General features: G+C 38.2%; 1 protein-coding gene across 3 annotated transcripts in view; it reads right to left on the bottom strand.

Annotated features, from left to right (window-relative positions):
* Positions 1 to 1915: 1915 nt before the first annotated feature.
* Positions 1916 to 27055, bottom strand: part of GPM6A (glycoprotein M6A) — a 249727-nt gene continuing 224587 nt past the window's right edge. For all 3 annotated transcript variants that reach the window (XM_060001376.1, XM_060001377.1, XM_060001375.1), the window contains exons 4-7: positions 11611 to 11764; positions 7535 to 7611; positions 6935 to 7000; positions 1916 to 4030 (exon numbers count right to left, since the gene is read on the bottom strand). In XM_060001376.1, the coding sequence (XP_059857359.1) occupies positions 3878 to 4030; positions 6935 to 7000; positions 7535 to 7611; positions 11611 to 11764 (450 nt within the window). In that variant the 3' untranslated portion in view covers positions 1916 to 3877. The remainder of the gene's footprint in view (positions 4031 to 6934; positions 7001 to 7534; positions 7612 to 11610; positions 11765 to 27055) is intronic.

The following is a 27055-nucleotide window of genomic DNA, read 5'->3' on the forward strand; positions in this document are numbered from 1 at the left end:
CAATTGTTTTTTACAGTTTTTTTTTTTTTTTTCATTTTGTAGGCTGTTATTTCTTGGTCTAAGTTTTGATTTTTGTATTTTGACTTTCTTTTTAAAATGATCTCCCCATGCAATAGATATCTTCCAATAACACGCTCTTTTCTTTCTCCTTCTTATTGAAAGAATAATAGCAGAATTACTTGGATCTCTTCTCTTTCCTATTTTTCATTCCTGCATTGTTTGTTTATCTGTTTTATTTTGTTTGGTGTTTCCACTTTTAAGAGTTTCCGCAGGTTAGAAATAGTCAAGAAAATTTCGATTTCATTTTAATATTATTTCACTTATTATTTTATTTATTTCACTAATTCACTTATTAATGAATTAAATAATAGAACTTATTTCATTTTCTAAGTTCTTTTCCGTTTCCAAGCATGATGGATTTTTATGGAAAAGAGCAAAAGAACCTAAAATGATCAAACAGGCAAAATTCACTTTTGAGAGAAGAAAACTCAAGGTCCCGGGCTTATTCAAGCTAGGCGAAAGATGTTTACATTTGAGGTAGCAGCATTTTATACAGACTTGCCTCCACTGAATTCATATGATCTGTCATCTAAAAACCTTGCAGAAAATGCAATAGAATGTTTCTTCAAGGTATGATAGTTTAATTCAAATTTTATCCTGTCCAGCATATCTCAGCTATCAGGTAGCTTAAATGAAATATACTTTAAAATGATTGTTTCTGTTTTGTCTAAAAGGCAAAAATAAAACAAATAAAACAAAAAGTCAAGTTTACTTGATCTTTGAGTGACTAAATCAGAATCTGTTAATACCTAAGTTTTAACATGAAGAAGTAAACTGACTAACCCCAAGTTGCGGCGGGCCAAGACACGTTTATGCTCAAAATGAGTAATTTCCTTAGCTTCAACATCAGCTTTACAATTCTCAAAAGGATTATATGTCAATTATATCCCAATAAAGCTAGGGGCAAAAGAGTTCCCAAAAGGAAATTACTCACTTTAAAGATAAATGTGTATTTTTACAAAGAGAAATGGATTTCTAAGTTGTCAAAGATTACAGTTATCTTATGATGATCAGTTTTGGAAAAGCACATATTCTGAAATTCTTGTTCATGTTGATATTCTTTAACATATCATTCTTTATTCTCTCGTTGCTATGCTAAGAATTTCATAAACACTGGAAGGAATAAGAATTATCATTTCATAAGATTTGGCTAGGGGTAATTTTTGTGTCGTCTTCAAAGTGACTTTTTAAAACATAAGACATTTTCCTCAGATCTACTTATAATTATTGTAGATATCAGCAACCTAAGTCTATGAAATTTCCAAGTCGTCATTTATAATAATACAAAAATAACTGAAGGCTAATATAATTCCTTAGGCCTTATAAAAATTAAGTTTTTTTAGATAATTATTTTATTATTTTAAAATTGCCATTACTTCTGGTTTGGCCAGAAGGAATTACATCCAAAACAAACAAAAACTCTGGAAAAAAAATTTTTTTTTCATTCCATTGCTCTCACCTTGAAATTTTGAAGCCAACCAAGAATCATTTTTCTTTCTGAATTGCACTAGTCTTTTTAGTTTCTCTGTTAGTTTACGAAGCACTAAAGAAAACACAAAACAGTAAACATTAGGCAAGGAAATAGCATAAACTGGGAATCGTTACCATCTGCTAAATGAAATGACCTCCACAGTCTCCATTCCACCCTCTCCCCACTCAGCATCCCCATGGTATGGTCCATGCACAGAATTTTCATTGCATTTTGAAGTATCAGGTCAGCTCAACCGAGGCAATAAGCATCTGAAAGAAATAGCGTCTACTGCATTGGAAAGAATGCACACACATAAGAAAGAGGAATAAACAAAACAAGAAAGAAAAAAAACAAAAAAGAAACACTGCAGAAACTAATAATAAGTACACAAAGTACACAAGTGTATTTATTACATTTTGCAAGCACTTTGTTCTACATTTCAAAAACGCCACCATCAAGCTGTTGGCACATTTATGTACAAAACAGATTAATTGTAATGCCTGCTACAAAGCACTCTTTGTGAAAATACAAACTCTAATACCAGAAAAAAAAAAAGCGCCAAAAACATCAACATCATTACATAAGTTTAAAAGACAGTTTTAAAAATCATCACAAACTATTAAGACACAGAACCGAAACACTACAATATAGAATTTAAAGAAGCCCATTAATACTTTTGCTGAATATCTGTAATACTGCATGTATCAGAAAAATGTTGAACCAGTAAGATAATCTAAGTGTAAAAAAAAAAAGAAGCAAAACCCCAAATTAATTAAATAATACTACAGAATGCATAATCATGCCACAGATAAGCTAGTAATACCCCCCTTCCTACTACAAGAACTTGTAAAATTATGGATGATGCATGACTAGTCATTGTACAAAGATTGTTTCACTCAATAAATTTTATTAGAAATGCACTTACACTGAGAAAAGATTTCACAATGGTCAAATCAGTGCACAATACTACCTAGTTTTTACACTGACAGCAAAGTCTCGTCAGGCTATATCATTTTAAAAGACACTTTACAGCATTCTTGTAGCATTAGAAATAACCGAAAGAAGAGTTAAGGTTAAAACAAACACCAAATTTGGTCCAATAATACTGATTGCTTTTTTTTTATTCTTTTGATATAGGTACGTCTTATAAATGAATACGAATGAACATTTGGTTAAAATGACTTACTGGAAATAAAAACACAAATATATCACTACACTTCAAAAGGATACATTGTATAGTGGCCTCTGACCACACTTTAAAAAACACTACAGGTAAACCGACATAGATTGGAAGGCTGCAAGCAAAGCTATTGTATTAATGGAAACCTTTTCAAATATATCATACACAATTTGAGGGATAGTTTACAGAGGTGCAATCCATTAAATTTTTTTAAAGTAGGTAAAACAACTTCAGAGGGGTTAGTGTGCTTATTTTTAATACACCATCTTCATAAAGGTAATTAATGTCCCACATTAACATATTAAAAGTTCCAATCCAGCCACTGCTTAAATCACAAAGAGATCATTTGCCAATAGTCCACAGTAGTTATTTCTGTTAAAACAGTCTCTATACTAAACTTTAAAAGGTAAGCCTGGTGTCACAATCTTAAAAAGGTAAGTAGCCATGCATAAGCATCATTGTTTCTACATGCTCACGACAGAAACATGAGTCATCAGAGAGTAATGCCTTTTAAGTACATCAAGAAAAAATACAATGTTAACAAAGATAAGAAGCACTTTTTTTTTTAAACCTACTCTTACAAATTTAGAAATTGCACCTTAGATTGATGAAAACATTAACCAGGGCCTATAGCAACGTGGCCACTGATCTTCAGACAAGATTTGCATGTTTCGGGTCATCATGATATCATCTCTGTCTATCGTTCATAATGTACAATGGTCCCTTTGAAGGTTACCTGTAGTTAAACTAGTTACCAAAATCAAAACTAAAAAGTATAAAAAGCTATTTTTCTTTTCAAAACATAAGAAATAATGCAAAAGGTATAATGTATAACACATGGAAGTGGTTAAAAATCAAAGAAATCTCTGCATTTGACAATGTTAGTCTCTTTGATCTTACAGAATTATTAAATGAGTTTGAGAAATTTAAAAAAGAAAAAAAAAGGCTGGATAGGAGCTTGTAGGAGAGCTCTGATTACACCAATTTAACAAATTAGGAAATTAAGCGCTAAACAACAAAGAACTGTATTCAGGTGATTCATAAGTCACCCTCCATATCATTGATGAGAAGCACTTTCATTTTCTTTTTCAAAAGGTTGGATGGTTGGATGGCCCTTAGATAATCACCAATGCATTTGAATGGTGGAAAGGAGGGGAAGGCGCTGTTTATGTGTATGCGTTGAGCCGCTCTTTGGAGCGAGTAGAGTGGATGTCATGAAGTTCCTGTTCCTCCTTCGACTTGATGTCCTCATACTTCTGCATCCGGCAGGCATCTTTCACATAAGCCCAGTTGGCAGACAGAACCATAAGGTAGTGGACCTAATCAAAGACAAAGATAATTTATACTGGAAGTCTGTTCTGTGTCTTCATTACACCTTGCTATCAGGAAAGAAATATTCTAATTATATACTTATATAGAATATGTTCATTAACAAAATGGAATGAAGATTTCTGCTGTAACACAAAGAATATAAATACAATATATTCCTTCCTCAATCCTCCAACTATGACACTGTCTTCTCAGCTCCCTTTTTTCAGTATCTTTCTTCTCTTTCAACTCCGAAGTACCCAAGGGTCTTAATTCAATATTTTTAATCTTTATGTGATGTTTCCTGTCCTTCTGTCCTCATTTACTCAAACCCAGACTATACATTTCATGTTTATGTATTTATGTTTTCTAATCCACTGTGGGAAACAGTCTCACATACAGTGGAGTCCAGTGAACTTGAATTAATGAGATGATATATTGCCCACAGTGCAACGGGAAGAGGGCTCATGGAAACCCCAAAATAAACCTGTAGATTTAATTAACAAGTTAATTTTCCATACAGTGAATTTTGCACAATGAATTTTATGTTGCCAACTGCAAGAAAGCAAGCACTGTGTCATACGAATCATGAATATTTATATACGTTCATAATAGCTAGAATAGTGCCCTGTTCAAAAAGGAAGCTCCTGATTTTTCCTGAATAGACTGACCAATGAGATCACTTATTTGTTTTTCTTTCTTTCCCTCCCTCGTAGTCTATGAGAGAGAAAAAGTAGTTTTCGAAATGGTGAATTTTGATGGACGAATAGGAAAAAGAAACTAAGTTGTCAGGTATATACTTTCTCTGAGCTTTAAAGGGTACGCTTTTTTTTTTTTTTCGGTACACGGGCCTCTCACTGTTGTGGCCTCTCCCATTGCGGAGCACAGGCTCCGGACGCGCAGGCTCAATGGCCATGGCTCACGGGCCCAGCCACTCCGCGGCATGTGGGATCTTCCTGGACCGGGGCATGAACCCGTGTCCCCTGCATCATCAGCAGGCGGACTCTCAACCACTGCACCACCAGGGAAACCCCTAAAGGGTAGGCATTATTTTTATCCATAATTTAGTAAAATAGAACACTAAAATTTTTTATGGAAGTATAGTTCATATTCTATATTATGTACAGTATAGTGATCCACAATTGTTAAAGGTTTTATTCCATTTATAGTTATTATAAATTTGGCTATATTCCCTGTGTTATACAATATATCCTTGTAGCTTATTTTATACATAATAGTTTGTACCTCTATTTTTTTTTTTTTTTTTTGCGCTATGCGGGCCTCTCACTGTTGTGGCCTCTCCCGTTGCAGAGCACCGGCTCCAGACACGCAGGCTCAGCGGCTATGGCTCACGGGCCCAGCCACTCCGCGGCATGTGGGATCTTCCTGGACCGGGGCACGAACGGGTGTCCCCTGCACCGGCAGGTGGACTCTCAACCACTGCGCCACCAGGGAAGCCCAGTTTGTACCTCTTAATCTCCTACCCCTATGTTTCCCCTCCTCCCTTCCCTCTCCCCACTGGTAACTGCTGGTTTGTTTTCTATATCTGTGAGTCTGTTTCTTTTTTGCTATATTCACTAGTTTGTTGTACTTTTTAGATTCCACATATAAGTGATATCATTCAGTGGTTGTCTTTCTCTGACTGACTTATTTCACTTAGCATAATGCCCTTCAGGTCCATCCATGTTGCTGCAAATGGCAAGATTTCCTTCTTTTTCATGGCTGAGTAGTATTCCATTATATATATATATGTATCACATCTTCTTTAACCACTCATCTGTTGATGGACCCTTAGGTTTCTTCCATGTCTTGGCAATTATAAATAATTCTTCTATGAACACTGGGGTATGTATCTTTTTGAACTAGTGTTGTTTTTTTTTCTGGATATATACCCAGGAGTAGAGCTCCGGGGTCATATGGTAGTTCTATTTTTGAAGAACGTTAAAGTTTTGATTAGTCAAAACAGGAGGTAGGCTGGTTCTAGAAAAGTAGGGATGGACATAAAGAATCCAAGGTCAATTCTAAATGGTGACTACTGTAGTATGTTAAGGCAGTCAATGGACAGCAGAAAGAAATTAACAAAACAATTTTGACACAATGATACAGGAAAGAGATGTATACCAATAAGAAAATGAATAAGAATTAACTCATCATTTTTGCGTATTGAACTGGCTATACCATGGGTGAGTTTACTGGGCACCTTCTAGAGCTCTATGCTACTTATATTCTAGGACACAAGGACTGAGGACCTGGGCTGCAAAAGCTCTGACTGATGTGCAGAGTACATTGTTCATTGTTGCCACTTGGCATTCCCTTGAACAAACCGGAATTCACGGTGAGTTACAAAGAAGGGACGGTGTCTAGCACATTGTAGGTCCTCAAAACTCAGTAAAAGCCTGACTTTCAGGACTCGTTCTTAATATTTCTGAAGAAAGTTAGATACAGAAGACACGACACGAGACTACCAAGGTTTATGTGGGGAGAAATAAATGAATCCTTTTTTCCTAAGTGACTCAGTGTGGCTTTTATATGTTCTGATTTAAGGAGGAAAAAAGGATAATATAAGTCAAGGAATTGATTAAATTACTTGACTATCCCACTGATACATACTTATATGCTAAAGAAATGATTTTTTATGTTAATAGTAGACTCGTATCTAAAATGCTACTTATTTTGGTTAGTGTTACCAATATTATGGAGTGTCTGAATTCTTCAACTGATTACCAAATATTAGCTCTATTGTAATGATAGTCCTTCTTTAGGTTAAGCCTTGTTTTTCACTTATTTATTTGCCCATTCTCCTCCACCCTTTTTTTTACTTATATTAAAATACATATGATTTGTATAGACTTCAGACATTAGAGGTAAATTATCGTCTCTACAGGCAAAGTGCAACACCAAGCTTGAGGTCTTACCATAGCGATGACTGCAGCCCCAGCTCCGGCAAGGGCCACGATGAACAAGTGGAAGGTCATGTTCAGCTGCAAAGGAAACCACAGAGAAACAGAATGAACATCAGGGTTACAACAGAAGAGAGATAAGGATGCCTGCTGCCTTACAAATAAGAACTCTGTTCACCTTTAACAGAAGTGCACCCGTGACAAATCACTTCACCAAAAACATTATTACAGTATCTTTTCTCCTGCAAGTTATTTAAATCTTTGCAACTGCACCATTTTAATGTAATTTCATTTTAAAGATGAAATCATGATTAATAATGATGGTTTCCAGTAACAGTATAACCACAGAAGGCTATGTTATATCCTTTAAAATATAACTTTATGATTTTTCAACTTTCATTAAAATGACAGTTTCTAGAAAAAAAATTATAATTTTTATCAAAATATGCAGAGTATCTCATATTTATTTTCTAGTCCCTCTGCACAATATCACTGGATGTGACCTTGCCTCTGAAAGAAAGAGGGGGAAACTCAATGTCGATTTAATTATATATTCCTCAAATAACGAAATGAACCTCAAATTCTGACAAAATTAAAGGCTGTGAAAACACTCACCTCAGTGGATTCACACATCCTCAGGAAATTCTCCGAGACAGTGCAAATTTTCTTTTCCTCTCCAATTGTCACAATCCCTGCAACATGGAGAAAATTACAGTTTAACATTATAAATGTCTTCAAGATCCCAGAGAGAGAAAAAGAAACTTGAGCTGATAAAATCTAAGCAAGTTTCATTTTGTTATATTGTAACAAAAATTGTTACAAGCTTTCATTGCTTGACAATAATTATGAAAAAACTGAATGAAAGATCAAGACTATTTAGGCCTCAAGCAATTAAAAACATTTTCAATCTGAATTCAATGGAATCTAGCCACCAGAATCTTCATATTCAATTGTAGCTACTTCATTGGTTTGGTCCATTAATGTCATGGTGTAGGCATCAGGGCTTCCCTGGTGGCGCAGTGGCAGGGAGTCAGCCTGCCGATGCAGGGGACATGGGTTCGTGCCCCCGTCCGGGAGGACCCCACATGCCGCGGAGCGGCTGGGCCCGTGAGCCATGGCCGCTGAGCCTGCGCGTCCGGAGCCTGTGCTCCGCAACGGGAGAGGCCACAACAGTGAGAGGCCCGCGTACCGCAAATAAATAAATAAAAGTGTTCTGCTGGTACAAAGCCTCTGTTAGTCTATAAAATGTATTGCCCAAAGGAGCAGTTTTTCTCTGCTAATTCTGAAAACAGCGCTATTAGTAAGGGGAAATAAAAAGCTGCCATTTCACTACTATTTACCCTTGCTCCAGTTGGTTTATGGACCGACTGCATCAGCATCTCCTGGGGAGCTATCACAGATCTGTATCTCTGGACTCCACCACAGGACTGTTAAATCAGAATCTGTGACTGTTTGCCAGGAGTACTGCATTTTTAACAAGCACACAGGTGATACGCTGCCACAGTCCTCATGTTAGAGAAGGGATCAAGTTCATCCTAAAATGGGTCTTTGATTTTGTTTGGAGAACTACTGAAGTGTTAAACACATATATACATGAGCAGAAAAATTCACAAGTTCTGGGCAAACTAATACCTAAGCGTTGAGCACTTGCTGCATAATAATATATGCACATATTATTGAGTTTTAATATGTACGTATATACACACCTTCTTAGCTTTGAGGTGCACCATCCCCTGTCCATCTCTGTGGAGCTGCTACCGTCCTGCTTTGCCAAGAGTTTGGGCAATTATTTCACTTAAAAAAAAACCTACCTGCAGTACCTCGAATGTAGAGATCCCTCTCTGCGACCTTCCCTTTTTGCCAAGACAGCTCTAAGAGGGGGTAAAAAAGAACCTCCAGAAGATGTGACTAGTGAACCATCATTAGTGAGAAAGCTTCCCAGGAAAGGCCATCTTCCTCCATGTTGATCTATTACAGATTTCATTCATTCACGTGGAATACCTTGGCTGCGCGTACATTTCCTCACCCGTTTCTTTATTCACATTCACAGCAAAACTTCCAGGAAGTGTTGCCTTTGCTCAGTCTGCAATTTCTTTCTTTCCATTTCTGCTTAAACCTTTTCTAGTCAAATTCACCCCAATCCTCCATGGAAATTTTTCTTATAGAGCTCACCCATACCCTCCAAATGGTGAAAGCGGAAGACGAATTCTCGGTTCTCCTTGTACTTGCCAGTCCGCAGAACTGGAGGCAGGTGATGACTTCTGCGTCCTTCATGGTGTCTTCTCTTGGGTTCAAACTCTACAGTCTCTTGTTTTTGCCTTTCTGCTCTCATCGGCTTCTCCCTCTCAGCATCTCTGTCTGGTTCCTCCTCTCCGCTAGGACCCCTTTCATTGGTGCTTCCCAGTGTTCAGTCCTCAGTCATCTGTCTCCTTTGCTGATCTCATCCTGTCTCAGAGCTTTTAAAGACTTCAAACATTATCAAGACTCCTAAATCCATATAGCCAGGCCCATACTACTCTCCTGAAATTGACACCCATATATCCAATTTCCTACTTGACAACTCTGTTGAGATGTCTAATAAGCATCTAAAAATTAACATTGTCAAAACTGAACTTTTGATCTTCTCCCTCACCTGCCCCACTCCTGAGTAAGCTCTTCTGGTTGGCTTTCCCATCTCATCTCATAGCTAATCCATCTTTCCAGTTGCTCAATCAAAAAATGAATTCTTTCTTGAATCTTCTTGTTCTCTCAACCCCACATACAATCTATCAGGACATTCTGTTGTCTCTGTCTGTACCCATCATAATCCACATTTTGGGGAGTGAACGTTCTTTTCTATTCTGATGCCCCTTGTTTATAACTTGATGGTATAAGAACATTCAGCATTCCTGTTAAGGACCTATTATCTGGAGGGTAAATAAGTGCTATCCAGGCGGTAGATTCTGTGTTAAGAGCAAACAGAAAGCCTTTAAGGCTGATGTAAAAGGTTTCATGACATCTGAAAAGTGCCTTCCCTTCCATGTCACAAAGAAAAGCTAAACTTGCGTAAATCCTGGTAACTGTGTTGTAAACAGTGCTAAGGTTCAAAGAGCAGCTTTAATCATAGTCATGCTTTACACTTACTGGAATTAGGTCCCGTATAATATCTGAGACATACTGGACTAAAAAAAATATTGCTTGTTTATTTCAAACTCAAACTTAACTGGGAGTCCTGTAATCTACCTGGCAACCCTCTCTGTGACACTAGTCACATCTTTTCCAATCTTAAGTTTTCAGATCAGCAGAATTAAAGGAAGACATTGGAGTATGTGGGGTGGTGGTTACTGAAGTCAGGGCCGTGGTTTTCCAAGCAGGTATTTTCCAGTGACCTGCATCCAGCAGCTGGGGCCGACGTTTCCTTTTCCTGTGTTTACGTGGGACGTGATTCTGAAGTTAAAACCTCCCCAGTGGAAGAGCTGTCCACATTCCCTCCATCATCTTCTTGCCAAGAACCTCATGCACAGAGCAGATCATGCTGCTTTTCATTCGGGCCAGACAATGGGGGCTTGGGACTCCTTCTGACAAGAGGGTGGGCAGGCCACACTTTTGGAACACACGGCTAGCTGGGGATAGACTAGTTCTATCTGTACCCTACAATCTGTCTACAGTATAACCTTAGAGCCACAGGCTGGCACATACCATCTACTGAAATGTTTCCCACTTGCCTGAAGTATGAGGAAACCCCCATTAGAGAAAAACATTTAGAATGTTCTTTAGATTTTAATAGCTGTGTTGTGAAAAAAAGTCCCTTTGAGCCTGTGAATTTGCGTATCTTTTATAAATTCTGTAGCCCCCATGTTTTTACAAATGATGGGATAGAATTCTAAACAGGTTAGGTGAGATTAGACTCTATACATTCATAGTTCAGTACTTGTTTTGACAGGAGAGGCAGTTAACTTCTAGCTAAGAACAGACTGAAGCTAGTTGGGGGTGAATCCTGGCTCTGTCACTTACTAGCTGTATCGCCTTGGGCAGGTAATTGAATCTCCTGGTTCCTCAATTTTGTCATTTATAAAGAGGATAACAGTGTCTGCCATATTTAATTATTGTAAGAATGAAAACATGTCAACATATACAAACCATTCAGAATAGGGTCTACACGTTGTAAGTCCCTATCTACATAAGAAAGTATTATTATGATGTGAGGTTTTAGGCCTAAATAAAAATAACCAAAGAGGACTACTGATTTATTTAACATTTTTTGATTTTGTTATTATGAAATGCTCAGGTGTTTTGTTTTGTTTTTTGCCCTATTTCAGAAGACGAGGAAGTACATATTTCTTAGATGACCTTCATAGCAGACTTCACAGATTGTATAGTTTATCATGAGAGAATGAAAATACTATGCAAACATCACACTGAGTAGGAAAAGTTCACAGGAATCACGACAGGAAAATCAAAATGATAACTTGCCAACACCAGGAAACACAACCTGACAGCCTGTTCACATACACATGCTTGCGGGTTCATGTTGTGAAATCAACTTCCAGTCACTCTGAAATGCCTACTTGTTTCCGAAAGAATGACTTAAACGTGAAGACTCTGATACATCTGTCTCTTTGATAGAAGAGGCAATGATGGCTCCACAGTGATTTATACTATTTTAGAGGCAGTTATTTGGGAGAAACCACATGAGCCAGAGATCCACCTACCAAACTGACGAAGGTCCAGGCAGAGATTCGCTCCCTCCACTAAGGTGGTGTTTCGGCAGATGGTCCACAGGTTGAAGTACATGTAAACTGGCAGCGAGGTGAACGCCGTGACTCCGAGCCAGGCCAGCATGAAAAGGTATGTCAGCATAATAAACTGCAAGAGAGAAGTCGAGACAGAAAACACATCATCTACCGGAAAAGAAGAATTTTATGCTTAACTTACACAGCTCAATATCAAAGGTCTGAATGATTACAACCCAGGTAGGCACTGCAACCTGGGAAGCTGAGAGATGGTGAATATCATGGGGAACGGGAAGAAACCTGCCAGAAAACTGAGCTTCTGACGTGCAAAGGAAGAGACCATCGAGCTGCATCTTGATGCCTGTTTCGTTCATGTATTTATCTTAAAGATCTCACCGCACATTTTTTAAACTTTAGAAAACATTAACTGGTAAATTCACAGGGGATTCTGCACAGTGAGTTAAAACCTTGTCAATAACTTTATGTTACAACTAAATGGGCACGATTTTATATCATAAATATTTAAGCTACTTAATTGTGTTTACATTTAACATTCTAGATATGATGATTCACAAGTCATTTTAGTATATAATATTAGTGTGTATTTCTATTCCTTTTTAATGGCTTCTGTAAACTTTAAATCTAAGTCTTCTTTCATGCATATTAATTTTACCTCTGATTGACTGATTGATTGACTGACCAAACATTGATTGATATGCCACTCACTTACAGTGTCCCCAGCCTAACTGTCACATTTATTTAGCAATAACAGGGGCCTTAGAGCACATTGATTAAAGGCACAGACTCCTGGGCTGGAACGAGTCTAGGCTGCTCTTTATGTCTCTGTGTCTGCCTCTGCAAGAGAATACCTCCTAAATTGATCTACAATTACAATCACAATTGTAATCTACAATTACAATCACTGCAGGATTGTAGAGAGGCTGGAATGAGATGATATGGGAAAGGCATTCAGCATCGAATCTGGCACATAAGAAGCCCAGACAAAGTATTAGCTAGTTTTTATTCTAGATAGTATTACTGTGGTTACTATTACTACCATCAAATATATATATCTGCCTGAATGATAGGACTCTACGCAATAAGGAAATTAGGCTTCGTTTCACGTTTGGAGAAAATAAAAAGAATGAGGACTTCTTCAGTCTGGGAAAGTTATTCAAAGAGGGCTCCCACTCAAGGAGAAAGACTCTAGAAAGTTTGGAAACCACCCCAAAACTGAAGAAATCTTGTTAATGGAACGCCTTGGAGTGGAAAAAGCCCTGTTTATTAACATTTTCATTATTCACAATTGTAGCTCTCCAGGCTAATCGACAGTCTCGGGAACAATGAACATGATATGGCCACTCCAGACCCAGTTCTCTGGAGGGAGCTAGTAACTCGGAACCCACGGGACAGTAATCAGTGTGCTTTTGGCTTCGTCCTCTCTATCTTGTTTTTCTTTCTGTCCCACGGGATTTTTCAAAAGCTTCTTTTGAAGGTGCTATTCACTGCAGGATGGGACTTAGCATTCAATAGGTTTAGACTCAAAGCGGCGTGGAGCCCTCTGAAACATGGTGCTGCTGCTACTCGACAAGGCAATGAAAGGAGTGACTCTTAAACCACAGTTCTGACTCCTATTTGCCATAATGTTATGGCACGGCAGTAAAGCTGAACGTTACAGAGTAAATCTTTGCTGTGAGAAAATGTTTTTCATGACGACTAGTGCATAACTTTTGTTCTAAGACACAGCAGACTTTACTTTTGAATTGGAGTACCTAGCAGTTACATTTCAGGGGGCAGCAGTTCACGGTCACTAAAGTATCCAAATTAAAGATGCTAAAAATATAAGTCTATCTTCCTATTTTATGTTTCGCTTAGAGTCTGATACTTACTAAGACTGACGAATTACTTAAATTGATCAAGTGTGATTCCAGGTAAAAATTCTCTGTATGTAATAAAATATCTCATGATTATCATAAATTATTTCTAGCTTTGCACTAGAAATGTGACAGATATGCATTCTGCTGTCTGAGCATTAAATAAATAAATAAGCTACTTTGTTTAAAAAATGAGGTATAATTGATACATAATATTATATTAGTTTCAGGTGTATGACATAATGATTGGATATTTGTATATATTGTGAAACGATCACCTCAATAAGTCTAGTTAACATCTGTCACCAGACATAGTTATGAATTTTTGTGGGTGTGTGATGAGAATTTTTAAGATCTCCTCTTTTAGCAACTTTCAAATATATAATACTGCATTATTAACTATAACCACCATGCTGTACATGACATCCCCAGGACTTACTTATTTCATCACTGGAAGTTTGTACCTTTTGACCCCCTTCACCCATTTTGACCACTACCTCTGGCCACCATCAGTCTGTTCTCTGTATCTTCAATAAGCTACTCTTATTAGAACAATCTCTGAGCATTTGAAAAATTCTTCTGATTTTGAAAATCTTATTTTTTCCTTTATTAACATCTATTCAGATGAAACACTTTCTGAAATTTAACTCTGCAATATCTGTTTGGGGAGTTTAGTGAAAACAAACAAATAAAAACTGGAAGAAATAAAATAACCCTGGACTTGACATCAGAGGACTGGATCACTGACATCTCACTTAAGGCTCAGAGTCACCTCCTCATTCACAAACTGGAAATTAGCAGACCTCTCTCACAGGGCTCAGATATGAAATCACTTAACAGTAAACACGGTCCACGGTAAATCTTACTTAGGAAGAAATCCCAAGAGAGGAAGTTGTTTGATTCAGCAAAAAATTATTTTTCATTTCTAAAGGTGAGGTATGGACAGACTAACCTACTTACGTTGCATTTGGTGTTTATTGCCTTGAACAGCAAGGAATTTTACTTTCTAAATTCAACAGCTGTGGCCCTGTTTATAAGAAAGGAGGGAGGGATGGGTCTTGTGGAAGTTTGACATATAAAGTAGACTCAGTGGCTTTTCTTATTTCAGCCATTGTTTAATATATCACTCACATATTAAAATGCTGACCATTTCCTCCTAATTCACAAAGAAAAAAAATCTCAGTAAAATTTCCTTGGTTTGGTTTAGATTAGTTAACTTGTTGATCTGCGATGGTAAAAAAAGCCACCATTAAATGATAGGGACTGAGTGCCAGATTCATAATTAGTATCCAGCAATCTCATTATCACATCATTATTTGAGTACCGTTTCATCAGAACATGCAAATGACTTTCACAATAGCATCTTCTTGTTATCCTATTTCTTGTTTTGTTTTTGTTTTTACTCAAAATACATTTGTTGATGGTTAGTATTAAATTCAACAAAATTGCTGCGAATTACTTCTTAGTGGCTTAAAATTTTAAAAGAAACATGTAATTATTGCTTTGATCTCAACCTGGATATTCTAATCATTGTTAGAAATTTAGACGGGAGGTTGAAACATAGAACTGCGGCAGACAAGGTTTTTATAACCTTTGAAAGAAGGCTAAAATAGATGATTAATCCTTGCTTACGTAGCTATTGAGATTACAGTGTATTTAACTGGAGAATGACTTGTAAAAGGTAATTCGTTTTTCGTCTGAACTCCTATGAACTTAGGCTTGATGTCTAAGAAAATCAGACTTTGTTGAGCTACAGGCTTTCTGGGCAACTTTAGCAGATGTGCACCAATCAGGGTAAAAATAACATCTTAGAATTTAGCAGCCCTGATGAAAAAGAGCCAGCTGACCCTGACTCCCAAGTCTCTGAGTCTATGAACTATGTAAACACTGAAAAAATAAGCCACATACCAAATGGAATGTTATGATATAATGAACAAATTCAGGCATGAGGCAGACCCAACCTTTAGTGAACAAAATGGATCTATGCAAACATATACCAAACGTATACTGTTGGGTTCCACTCAGGTTACTGTCTATAAGGTCCCTTTCTCATTAATGTTTCGAGACACAGGATATAAAAGGACTTAGCTAAATCTTAACTCAGAGCCCCCTCATTTCACAATAATATGTTTTCAATGACATTTCCTCATTGTGAATGGATTTAAAGAGTATCGACTCAATCATGTCCCCACTTGAACAGCAAAAGGAAAGAGTGTAAAAAAAAAAAAAAAGGAAACAGCTTTAGATTTTATCAAAGGCAGAAACAGCTCCAGGCTTAGAGATACTGTCCTCAAGCAGTCTCACTGGATGGACATGCACTGAGGGTGCACAGCCTCTGATAGTGCTTTCCACCTGTGGCCACACGTTAGGATCATCTGGCAAATCTGAGAAAGAGATGCTCAGGCCTTGCTCTTGCCAACTATATCTGTATGTACAATAGTGGGTGTCCAGTGTGAGGAACTACTGCTCTACTGGAATCAGTAAAGCTCTCGTGAGTCCATTTGATGTGAAAACATCTTTGCTATTTTATCTTTAGGCTCTTCAGGGTACCACACCTGAAGGAGAAAAAAAAAAAAAAGTACAATGGGGATGATTTGCCAATGTCAACAAAACAGCCAAATGCACGGATGAGTGAGGGACTGGACGTGAACCAAATTTCAAAATCAAGACTTCCCAAATTCAGCACGATGGAAATTTTCAGCCAGAAAATCCTTTCTTATGGGGAATGTCCTATGCGTTGCAGTATGTTTAATGGCATCCCTGGCCTCTACCCAATAGATGCCAGTGGTGTAACCAAAGTTTCTCAATGTCCCCTGGGGGTGGGGTAGGGAACTAGCCCCTGGTTGAGAACCACAGTTCTAATATGAGAAAATACCAAGTCAGAAAAAAAAGCAAATGGACACCTGAATATACTATCACTAAGAATGCAAAATGGGACAGCATTAACAATACTGAACTCAGTAGGCTCTGAAAAGTATACAGTGTGAAGTTAGCTGCAGAAAAAATTTTTACGTTATTATGTAAATTACTTGAAAATATGCAAGCATCATCATTGTCAACATCATGGCCCAAAACTATCTTAGCGCAAGTAGTGATCAGAAGCTTTCTTTAAAAAATTATTTGCTTAGTTATAGCCACTTTATCCACAATTGCCAAGACTTGGAAGCAACTAAGATGTCCTTCAGTAGGTGAATGGAGAAATAAACTGTGCTACATCCAGACAATAGAATATTATTCAGCACTAAAAGAAATGAGCTAGTAAGCCATGGAAAGACATGGAGGAAACTTAAATGCATATGACTAAGTGAAAGAAACCAGTCTGAAAAGACTACATAATGTATGAGTCCCACTATATGACATTCTGACAAAGGCAAAACTATGGAGCCAGTAGAAGGATCACCGGTTGCCAGGGGTTGCAGGAGAGGGAAGGACGAACAGGTGGAACACAGAGGATTGTTAGGGCAGTAAAACTCTTCTGTATGACGCTATAAGGATGGATACATGTCATACATTTGTCTAAACCCACAGAAGTTACAACATCAAGAGTGAACTCTAGGGCTTCCCTGGTGGCGCAGTGGTTGAGTCCGCCTGCCGATGCAGGGGACGCGGGTTCGTGCCCCGGTCCGGGAAGATCCCACATGCCGCGGAGCGGCTGGGCCCGTGAGCCATGGCCGCTGAGCCTGCGCTCCCGGAGCCTGTGCTCCACAACGGGAGGGGCCACAGCAGTGAGAGGCCCGCGTACCGCAAAAAAAAAAAAGAGTGAACTCTAAGGTAAACTATGGACTTTGGGTGATTATCATGCGTCAGAGTAGGATCATTAATTGTAGCAAATATACCATCTGGTGCAGAATTTTGATAGTGAGGGAGGCTGTACATATGTTGGGGTGGGGGGGATATAGGAAATTTCTGTACTTTCTGCTCAATTTTGCTGTAAACCTAAAATTGCTCTAAAAAATAAAATCTATTTTAAAATATATTAATTGTAATGCTTTCTTCTTTTTACCTTGCATTGGTCTCATTCATTCAACAAATCAAATTAAAATACTTCAGAACACAGGATCCATCACGAGTTTCCACTTGCCTTATCTAACACTTGGATTACCGCAGTATCCTGAAAAGTTCTGAAAAGTTCATTCTAATTAGCACCCTGAAGGTTACTCATAGAACTTCTTTCTATCTTCCGAACCCCAGATGAAAGTCACTTACTCATTAATAATGAAAATATCTCATGTGTCAACAACATGTACTGTATGAGGCCTTAGGTATTATACTGGTCAACAACATCTATCACAGACTTTGACTGCTCCCTGTGCAAACACTGGAAGTCACCCACGTCCATCAACGTGCTCAGCATGTATGTGCTTACGTAGAGCTTACGTTTTCAAGTGAAAACAGAATTCAAACAAAATCAAATTATATTAAAGGTAAAAGCATCAGTGGCACCTTTTCCAGCAAATATTACTACAGAGGAAACTTCCTCTTAGTGAATACTATTTTAGTATCAATTACATTGTAAATATCTGAGAAATGTATTTTTGACCAAGAATCCCAATATAATAATACTAGGCTTAGTCACTCCTCAGTGAACTTTTGAGTTTTATATCCTTAATATACCATTTCCCCATAAGGTAATTTAAAAACATAAACTATTGTAGTTAATCTCAAAATGAGAAAAAGAGATAAAGAAATTGAGTCTCAAAAATATGGGGAAACATCATATGTTTTGTAAAATGTTACTGATGTAAAGGCAAAGTCAGAAAAATATATAACCCTTGCTTTTTTTTAAAGAAAATATAAAAATAAAGATCTTTTGTGTGGAGATTATTCCCAGTACAGTGGGCGTGAAGTTCCTGACTGAAAAAGAGAAGTATCTATTAATCAATGTTTTAAAAGGCCATTTGTAATCCAGAGTTATTATTTCATCCCCAATCTAGTGGTCTATTTATAACTCTTACACGTATGGAAATATTTGAACCAATTTAAATATTTGAACCCATTTTAAAAATTAGATTTCTATTTGCAGTGTCACCCGAACATATAAAATCAAGGTTACTCACAGTACAAGCAGCTACTGTGAGTGAATGTATTCAGGATGTTACACTGGGATTCATAAAATCTATGAATTTGAGGACATTTTCTATCTATCCTTAAGATGAATTTCTAGCTTTATTATAAAATTTGCTTCAACAGTCTATACCTGCAAATGACTTCATTTAAACTAGAATATCTTTATAAGCAGAAATGGAAAATTCATTAGTTATGGAGATATTCCCTTAGAAATTTTCAGTGGGTATCAAAGTCTAAGATTTAATTTTATATTAATTAAATAAGAAACTGAGGGTTTTGAGGATTCTGCAGAAATGAAAATAGAGGTCCATAGAGTATTATCCTGCTATGTACAGTTTATTTACGATAAATTGTATTTTAGCATTTTTTTTTTTTTCGGTACGCGGGCCTCTCACTGTGTGGCCTCTCCCGTTGAGGAGCACAGGCTCCGGACCCACAGGCTCAGCGGTCATGGCTCACGGGCCCAGCCGCTCCGCGGCACGCGGGATCCTCCCAGACCGGGGCACGAACCCATGTCCCCTGCATTGGCAGGCAGACTCTCAATCACTGCGCCACCAGGGAAGCCCAGCATGATTATTTTGAATAGATCTATTTTGTTTAGGAAAACATGGATCAGAGAATGTGTTAATGTCTTTAGTTTTCTTTTTCAATTAATAGTACTTTAGATGTATATGAAATAATGTGATGAGAAAGATACTTCATCTCTGAGTCTTCCTCTCCAAAGTCCAAAGCCCCAGTCTAATCATGAGAAAAATATCAGACAATTTTCAACTGAGGTACATTCTAAAAAATGCCTAACTACTCCTCCTCAAAACTTTCAAGATCATCAAAAAACAAGGAAAGTTTAGAAAAAGTCACAGATCAGAGTAGCCTAAGGAGAAATGGCTAAACTGTAGTATGGTATCTGTATCCCCTGAGTGGGATACTAGACGAGAAAAAGAACATTTGATTTGGTAAAAACTAAGGAAGTCTGAATAAAGTATGGACTTTGGTTAATAATAGTGTTTCTATATTGGTTCATTAAATGTGACAAATGTACTATGCTAATGTAAGGTGTTAATAGGGAAAATTGAGTTTTATATACATGGAAACTCTCTGTACCATCTTCATCTTTCTGTAAATCTGAAACTATTGTAAAACTATAAGTTTATTTTTGAAAAAATACTTTAGGATTTTAAAAATATAAGGAGTCATAAATGCTATGAAATTATATCCTAGGATGATCTGATGGACGATCTGATACATAGAGAAGTCTAAAAATGCCACTTGAATATACAAATTTAAAAAAGAAAGGCTTAGCACAAGACTGTATTTCATGACTTGAGTGATCAAAAGAACAAAAAAAAAACAGAAAACAAAACCTTGGCTCAATATTTCGAGAAGTTATTTTTATTTGAATAGAATTCCAATGATGACTTATGGTGACTGGAGAGGAATCAGGATGATTCAAACTTTTTCTTCCATTTTTCATTTCCAGCAGTTTTAAGTCTCTTGCATGAATAATTCTAAAACCAGAAGATTTACTTTTTTACAAGAGATGTTCCCATTTTGTCAATGTCATCTTCTAAGGCTAACTGAAATTTTTTGTCAAGTTTTACGCCCTAAATCTGAAAAGAATGGCAGCCACGTTTTCTTTTTTTGCTATAATTTAGGTACCAGCAGAGTTAATGTCTGCATGGTCACACGGAGATTGGTGTACTGTCCTGTATTTACAGACCAGTTCTGAAATTGTAAGTGCAGGCAGGAGATCCACCTCAGATACCTGTGGCAAACAAGCTCCTCGTGCCATCTTCCACATGAACTGCTTTTTGAAACATTATTTCTAAATAGTACCACTACGCCTGAAGCAGTTTATGGTCCCCCAACCTCCCCCTTTTTTCTCTACTGAGAAAGTGTTAAAGTGCATTGTTGTAACCTGAAACAAATCATGTTGCCTTCTTCAGGTTAGAGCTGGAATATCCTAGAGAGAAACTAAGCCTTATTCTAGGAACTTGGCAGTCTTGGATCAAAACTGTTACTATCTTTTTAATTTACTTTGGAAGATACTGGATTTTAGAGACAGACTAGAATGCAGAGTTCCTTGATGACACTTTAGTTAGGAAGTTACCTTAGAACTCTTTATCGGCAGAGTCATCAAAATAGAAAAGTACCTTTGATGACTGAGTTATTTCATATCCCACAGAGCATCCCTGTCTTGTAAAAAGAGATAATTCATGATTGTGGATAAATGTTAAAATGAGGACATCTCTGCAACGAAGGAACTTTCCAACCATCAATGAATGATCTCACCAAAGGGCAAAACAAAAGTGACTGGTGAATTACTAACAACTCTCACAACCAGATAATTCTCCTATAAAACATAAAATGACAAGGCAAATCCTGACCGTGAGTTTAGTGACATGGGCTCTGGGCCAGATGCTCAAATCCAAATCTGGCTCCACTGCCCACTATGTACTCATCTCTTGCTAGCAGATTCCTCATCTGTGAAATGAAGGTAACTAATATTGGTATCTACTTCACATAGTTTGGAGGATCAAATGCCCTAGTGTTTCATAAAGTCCCATGCATAGCAACTGGCATATGTAAGCACCTAACAACCATTTCCTATTATTAATACTGGATTTATTATTAAAACTTAACTTTAAGCTATGAAAATGAGCCAGGAGTCATTACATAGTGAATAGATGTAAAGGGAGTTCTATAGAGTATGTCTTACGGACACTAGTCTAATATGCTGTAGTCAAAATCTATAAACATCTGAGGCTAACAGGAAGGATTAAAATAAATACAGTTGGCCTTCCTTTTTGACGTCCTTGGATTTAACCACGACAAATGGAAAATATTCTTTAAAAACATCCCAAGGCTTCCCTGGTGGCGCAGTGGTTGAGAGTCCGCCTGCCGATGCAGGGGACGCGGGTTCATGCCCCGGTCCAGGAAGATCCCACATGCCGCGGAGCGGCTGGGCCCGTGAGCCATGGCCGCTGAGCCTGCGCGTCCGGAGCCTGTGCTCGGCAACGGGAGAGGCCACAACAGTGAGAAGCCCGCGTACCGCAAAAAAAAAAAAAAAAAAAAAAAATCCCAGAAAGTTCCGAAAAGCAAAACTTGAATTTGCCACACACCAGCAACTATTTCACAGCATTTACATTGTATCTACAATCCATTACAGAGTGTACTTTGTATTAGGTATTGTAAGTAATCTAGAGACGATTGAAAGTATACGGGAAGATGTGTATAGGTTATATACAAATACTACACCTTTTTATACAAGGGACTTGAGCATCTGTGGATTTTGGTATCCATGGGGGTCCCGGGACCCATCCCCTTGGATACTGAAGGGCTATAAATAGAATACGTTTCTTCATCTGTAAAACGGGGGTAACAAAGGTAACTGCTTATTTTTGTTGCTTTAAACATTGTGTGTGGCATACTGTTGCTGTTATAAGCCACATTGTTATGAGTTGAACTGTGTTCCTCCAAAATTCATACGATGAATTCCTCACCCCCGTACCTCAGAATGCAACCTTATCGGGAGATAGGGCTTTTACAGAGGTAAGCAAATTTAAAAGGAGAGCCCTAATCCAATGTCACTGGTGTCCTTGAGAGAGGGAAATTTGAGCACAGACATGCAGACAGGGAGAACACCAGGTGCAGATGAGGGCGATGACTGAGGTGATGCTTCTGTCAGCTGGGATCTCCAAAGATTACCAGCAACCCACCAGAGGCTAGAGGAGCAGACCTTCCGCAGAGCCCTCAGAAGGAACCAACCTTGCTGACGTCTTGATCTTGGACTTCAAGCCTCCAGAAACGTGAGACAATAAATTCTGTTGCTTAGCCATTCAGTTTGTTGTACGTTGTTAGGGCAGCTCTAGCAAATGAATACATATACTTTCAAAATTTTTACTGCTTTATGTAACACTTAGAGCAGGTGGATTTATGCAAAGTAAATGTATTAATCTCCACAGAGAATAGCACATTTAAGAACTCTTTTACTTCAAAAGTGTTGGGCTTAAAAACCTGAAGTGTCAGAACAAGCACAGATAAATTCTGAGATCCATATTGCTATCATAATACTAATGGGAAATTGTCAGAAATAAGAAAAGAGTGATGGGTGTAACAACTGTCCCATGATTTCAAAATGTGAGCCACTGAATGCCTCTCGTTACAACCGAATGAATATATATATTTTTGGTTTAAAAAGTTAATGGGGAAGAAATTCAAAGAAAATAAATATTTCCATATTCTTTAAACTGAAGTTCACGTCTAATGTATTTAGTAACATGTTTGACGTGTATGCAACTTAGGGCCATTTACCATTTAATTTAAATAAAATCTGTTACTTAAGATATTTTAGTAACTTTTGACATGATCTTAATAAGCTAGTTAATGGTTCTTACCCCCCAAAGGTTAATACTGTGCTGTTGTGTTTTATGTGCCTCACATTAAGGATTTCGAATGACAGCATTAAAAATTTGAAATGAACTTGAAGTGGTCTTGATGCTGCATGAGAACAAATGCATAATGCAGATCGTTATGCTTTCAAGAGTATTCATTAGGAAAAGAGAATATTGATCAGCGTCTTGGATTCAGTGATCTAAAGCTGCCTTAAAATGAACTGCATTTGTGCACTGTGCACAACTGCATTTTTTGAGTAGAATCATTTACTGGTAACCATGTTACATTTTATACAGCACAGAAAAACGGATATAAAAATAAGCTTCTTTCAGTACTAATTCTGGAAGCTTATCGTACAATAATATGGTTGTTCCAAAAAAATTGATTCCACCTGTTAATATTCCTCAGAATTCCAAATAGAAATTCATTAATATATTCAGCTTCAAAAAGATATATTTTTAAACATCTTTATTGGAGTATAATTGCTTTACAATGGTGTGTTGGTTTCTGCTGTATAACAAAGTGAATCAGCTATATGTATACATATATCCCCATATCCCCTCCCTCTTGCGTCTCCCTCCCACCCTCCAAATCCCACCCCTCTAGGTGGTCACAAAGCACCGAACTGATCTCCCCTTGCGATGCAGCTGCTTCCCACTAGCTATCTATTTTACATTTGGTAGTGTATATATGTCCATGCCACTCTCTCACTTCGTCTAAGCTTACCTTTCCCCCTTCCCGTGTCCTCAAGTCCATCCTCTACGCCTGCATCTTTATTCCTGTGCTGCCCCTAGGTTCTTCTGACCATTTTTTTTTTTGATTCCATATATATATGTGTTAGCATATGGTATTTGTTTTTCTCTTTCTGACTTACTTTCACTCTGTATGACAGTCTCTAGGTCCATCCACCTCACTACAAATAACCCAATTTCGTTTCTTTTTATGGCTGAGTAATATTCCATTGTATGTATGTGCCACATCTTCTTTATCCATTCATCTGTTGATGGACACCTAGGTTGCTTCCATGTCCTGGCTATTGTAAATAGAGCTGCAATGAACATTGTGGTACATGACTCTTTTTGAATTATGGTTTTCTCTAGGGTACATGCCCAGTAGTGGGATTGCTGGGTTGTATGGTAGTTCTATTTTTAGTTTTTTAAGGAACCTCCATACTGTTCTCCATAGTGGCTGTATCAATTTACATTCCCACCAACAGTGCAAGAGTGTTCCCTTTTCTCCACACCCTCTCCAGCATTTATTGTTACTAGATTTTTTGATGATGGCCATTCTGACCGGTGTGAGGTGATACCTCATTGTAGTTTTGTTTTTTGTTTTTTTTTTTGCGGTATGCGGGCCTCTCACTGTTGCGGCCTCTCCCGTTGCGGAGCACAGGCTCCGGACACACAGGCTCAGCAGCCATGGCTCATGGGCCCAGCCACTCCGCAGCACGTGGGATCCTCCCGGACCGGGGCACGAACCCGTGTCCTCTAAATCGGCAGGCGGACTCTCAACCACTGCACCACCAGGAAGCCCCTCACTGTAGTTTTGATTTGCATTTCTCTAATGATTAATGATGTTGAGCATCCTTTCATGTGTTTGTTGGCAATCTGTATGTCTTCTTTGGAGAAATGTCTATTTAGGTCTTCTGCCCATTTTTGGATTGGGGTGTTTGTTTTTTTTGATATGGAGCTGCATGAGCTGCTTGTATATTTTGGAGATTAATCCTTTGTCAATTGCTTCACTTGCAAATATTCTCTCCCATTCTGAGGGTTGTCTTTTCATCTTGTTTATGGTTTCCTTTGCTGTGCAAAAGCTTTGAAGTTTCATTAGGTCCCATTTGTTTATTTTTGTTTTTATTTCCATTTCTCTAGGAGGTGGGTCAAAAAGGATCTTGCTGTGAATATGTCATAGAGTGTGCTGCCTATATTTTCCTCTAAGAGTTTTATAGTATCTGGCCTTACATTTAGGTCTTTAATCCATTTTGAATTTATTTTTGTGTACGGTGTTAGGGAGTGTTCTAACTTCATTCTCTTACATGTAGCGGTCCAGTTTTCCCAGCACCACTTACTGAAGGTCTGTCTTTTCTCCATCGTATATTCTTGCCTCCTTTATCAAAGATAAGGTGACCATATGTGCATGGGTTTATCTCTGAGCTTTCTAAAAAAGGACATTTTTAAAGCTAAGGAACTCATAGAACAAAAAGTAGACTGTAAGATACAATTTACCTACAAATTGGAAAAAGAAAAAAGGCAGCAGAATGGAAATAGGGAAGCAAGGAAGACTAAGTAGCAGGAGAGAATGACCGATAAAACATTTTTTTTTAACATTTTTATTGGAGTATAATTGCTTTACAATAGTGTGTTACTTTCTGCTTTATAACAAAGTGAATCCGCTATACGTAAACATATATCCTCATATGTCCTCCCTCTTGCATCTCCCTCCTACCCTCCCTATCCCACCCCCCTAGGTGGTCACAAAGCACCGAGCTGATCTCCCTGTGCTATGCGGCTGCTTCCCACTAGCTATCCATTTTACATTTGGTAGTGTATATATGTCCATGCCACTCTCTCACTTCGTCCCAGCTTACCCTTCCCCCTCCCCGCATCCTCAAGTCCATTCTCTACGTCTGTGTCTTTATTCCTGTCCTGCCCCTAGGTTCTTCAGAACCATTTTTTGTTTTTTTTAGATTCCATATATATGTGTTAGCATACGGTATTTGTCTTTCTCTTTCTGACTTACTTCACTCCGTATAACAGTCTCTAGGTCCATCCACCCCACCTCAAATAACTCAATTTCATTTCTTTTTATGGCTGAGTAACATTCCATTGTATATATGTGCCACATCTTCTTTATCCATTCATCTGTCGATGGACACTTAGGTTGCTTCCATGTCCTGGCTATTGTAAATAGAGCTGCAATGAACATTGTGGTACATGAATCTTTTTGAATTATGGTTTTCTCAGGGTATATGCCCAGTAGTGGGATTGCTGGGTCATATGGTAGTTCTATTTTTAGTTTGTGAAGGAACCTCCATGGTGTTCTCCATAGTGGCTTTTATCAATTTACATTCCCACCAACAGTGCAAGAGGGTTCCTTTTTCTCTGCACCCTCTCCAGCATTTATTGTTTCTGATTTTTTGATGATTGCCATTCTGACTGGTGTGAGGTGATACCTCACTGCAGTTTTGATTTGCATTTCTCTAATGATTAATGATGTTGAGCATTCTTTCCTGTGTTTGTTGGCCATCTCCGAAAAAACATTATTATTATTTTTTCCTCTGGTTCCATGGAGCCCTAAATCCTGCATGAGACGGTTGCAGGGCTGTGCACTGTGCAGGGCACGTCCAGGCAGTGCAGCCAGTCCCCTTTTTGCAGGGGCTGGTCCCCTTCATGGAGGCCATGTTGGGACAGCCTGCGCCGGACTCAAAGGCCTCGCCCGTGCGCTGCATTGCTGCTTTTGTAAGACACACAAGAGTGCAGCTCTGCTTCTCCCTCAATTGTGCTCATTCCTGGGTGCGGAGGGGTGCTAAAGGCGTGGGTGGGGTGTTTTAGGGGGCTGACTCCCTGCTGCCTCGCCTCTGGAGGGACCCACGCAGCTGCTGCCACCCTTCTGGGCTGTTGGGTGGGACTGGTGACACAACTGTAACTATTATAGAAAAAAATGTGGCTCATTTTTGCTTTAAAAATTCTTATTTGAGACGGCTGTGAAGTGTCAATGGCAAGCGGATAATTAGTAACGGCACATAGCTAGGTGTTTTCTTCCATGACTTTTTGCTTCTGCATACAATCTTTTGCAGAAATTTCACAATCTCAATGAAACGACCTAATCTACTGCACTCTTCCTGGCGAAAGGTCACTCCCAATGGTAAAAGAGACCCCTTTTCTCTATGATTTCACTCGTGTTTTAGAATTATGGACTCTTGGAGCTAGAATGAGCTTTAGAGATGATCTAATGCCTTTGTGATGTAAGAGAGTAAACTGGGATCCGGAGAAGTTAAGTGACTTGCTAAGACATACGAGTGGTGTTATAATGATACTGTCCTAACTATAAGAAAAAGCCCATCATTAACTGAATTCACCATAGTCTACTGG

The sequence above is a fragment of the Delphinus delphis genome, chromosome 21, assembly GCF_949987515.2.
Source record: "Delphinus delphis chromosome 21, mDelDel1.2, whole genome shotgun sequence".
NCBI lineage: Eukaryota > Metazoa > Chordata > Mammalia > Artiodactyla > Delphinidae > Delphinus > Delphinus delphis.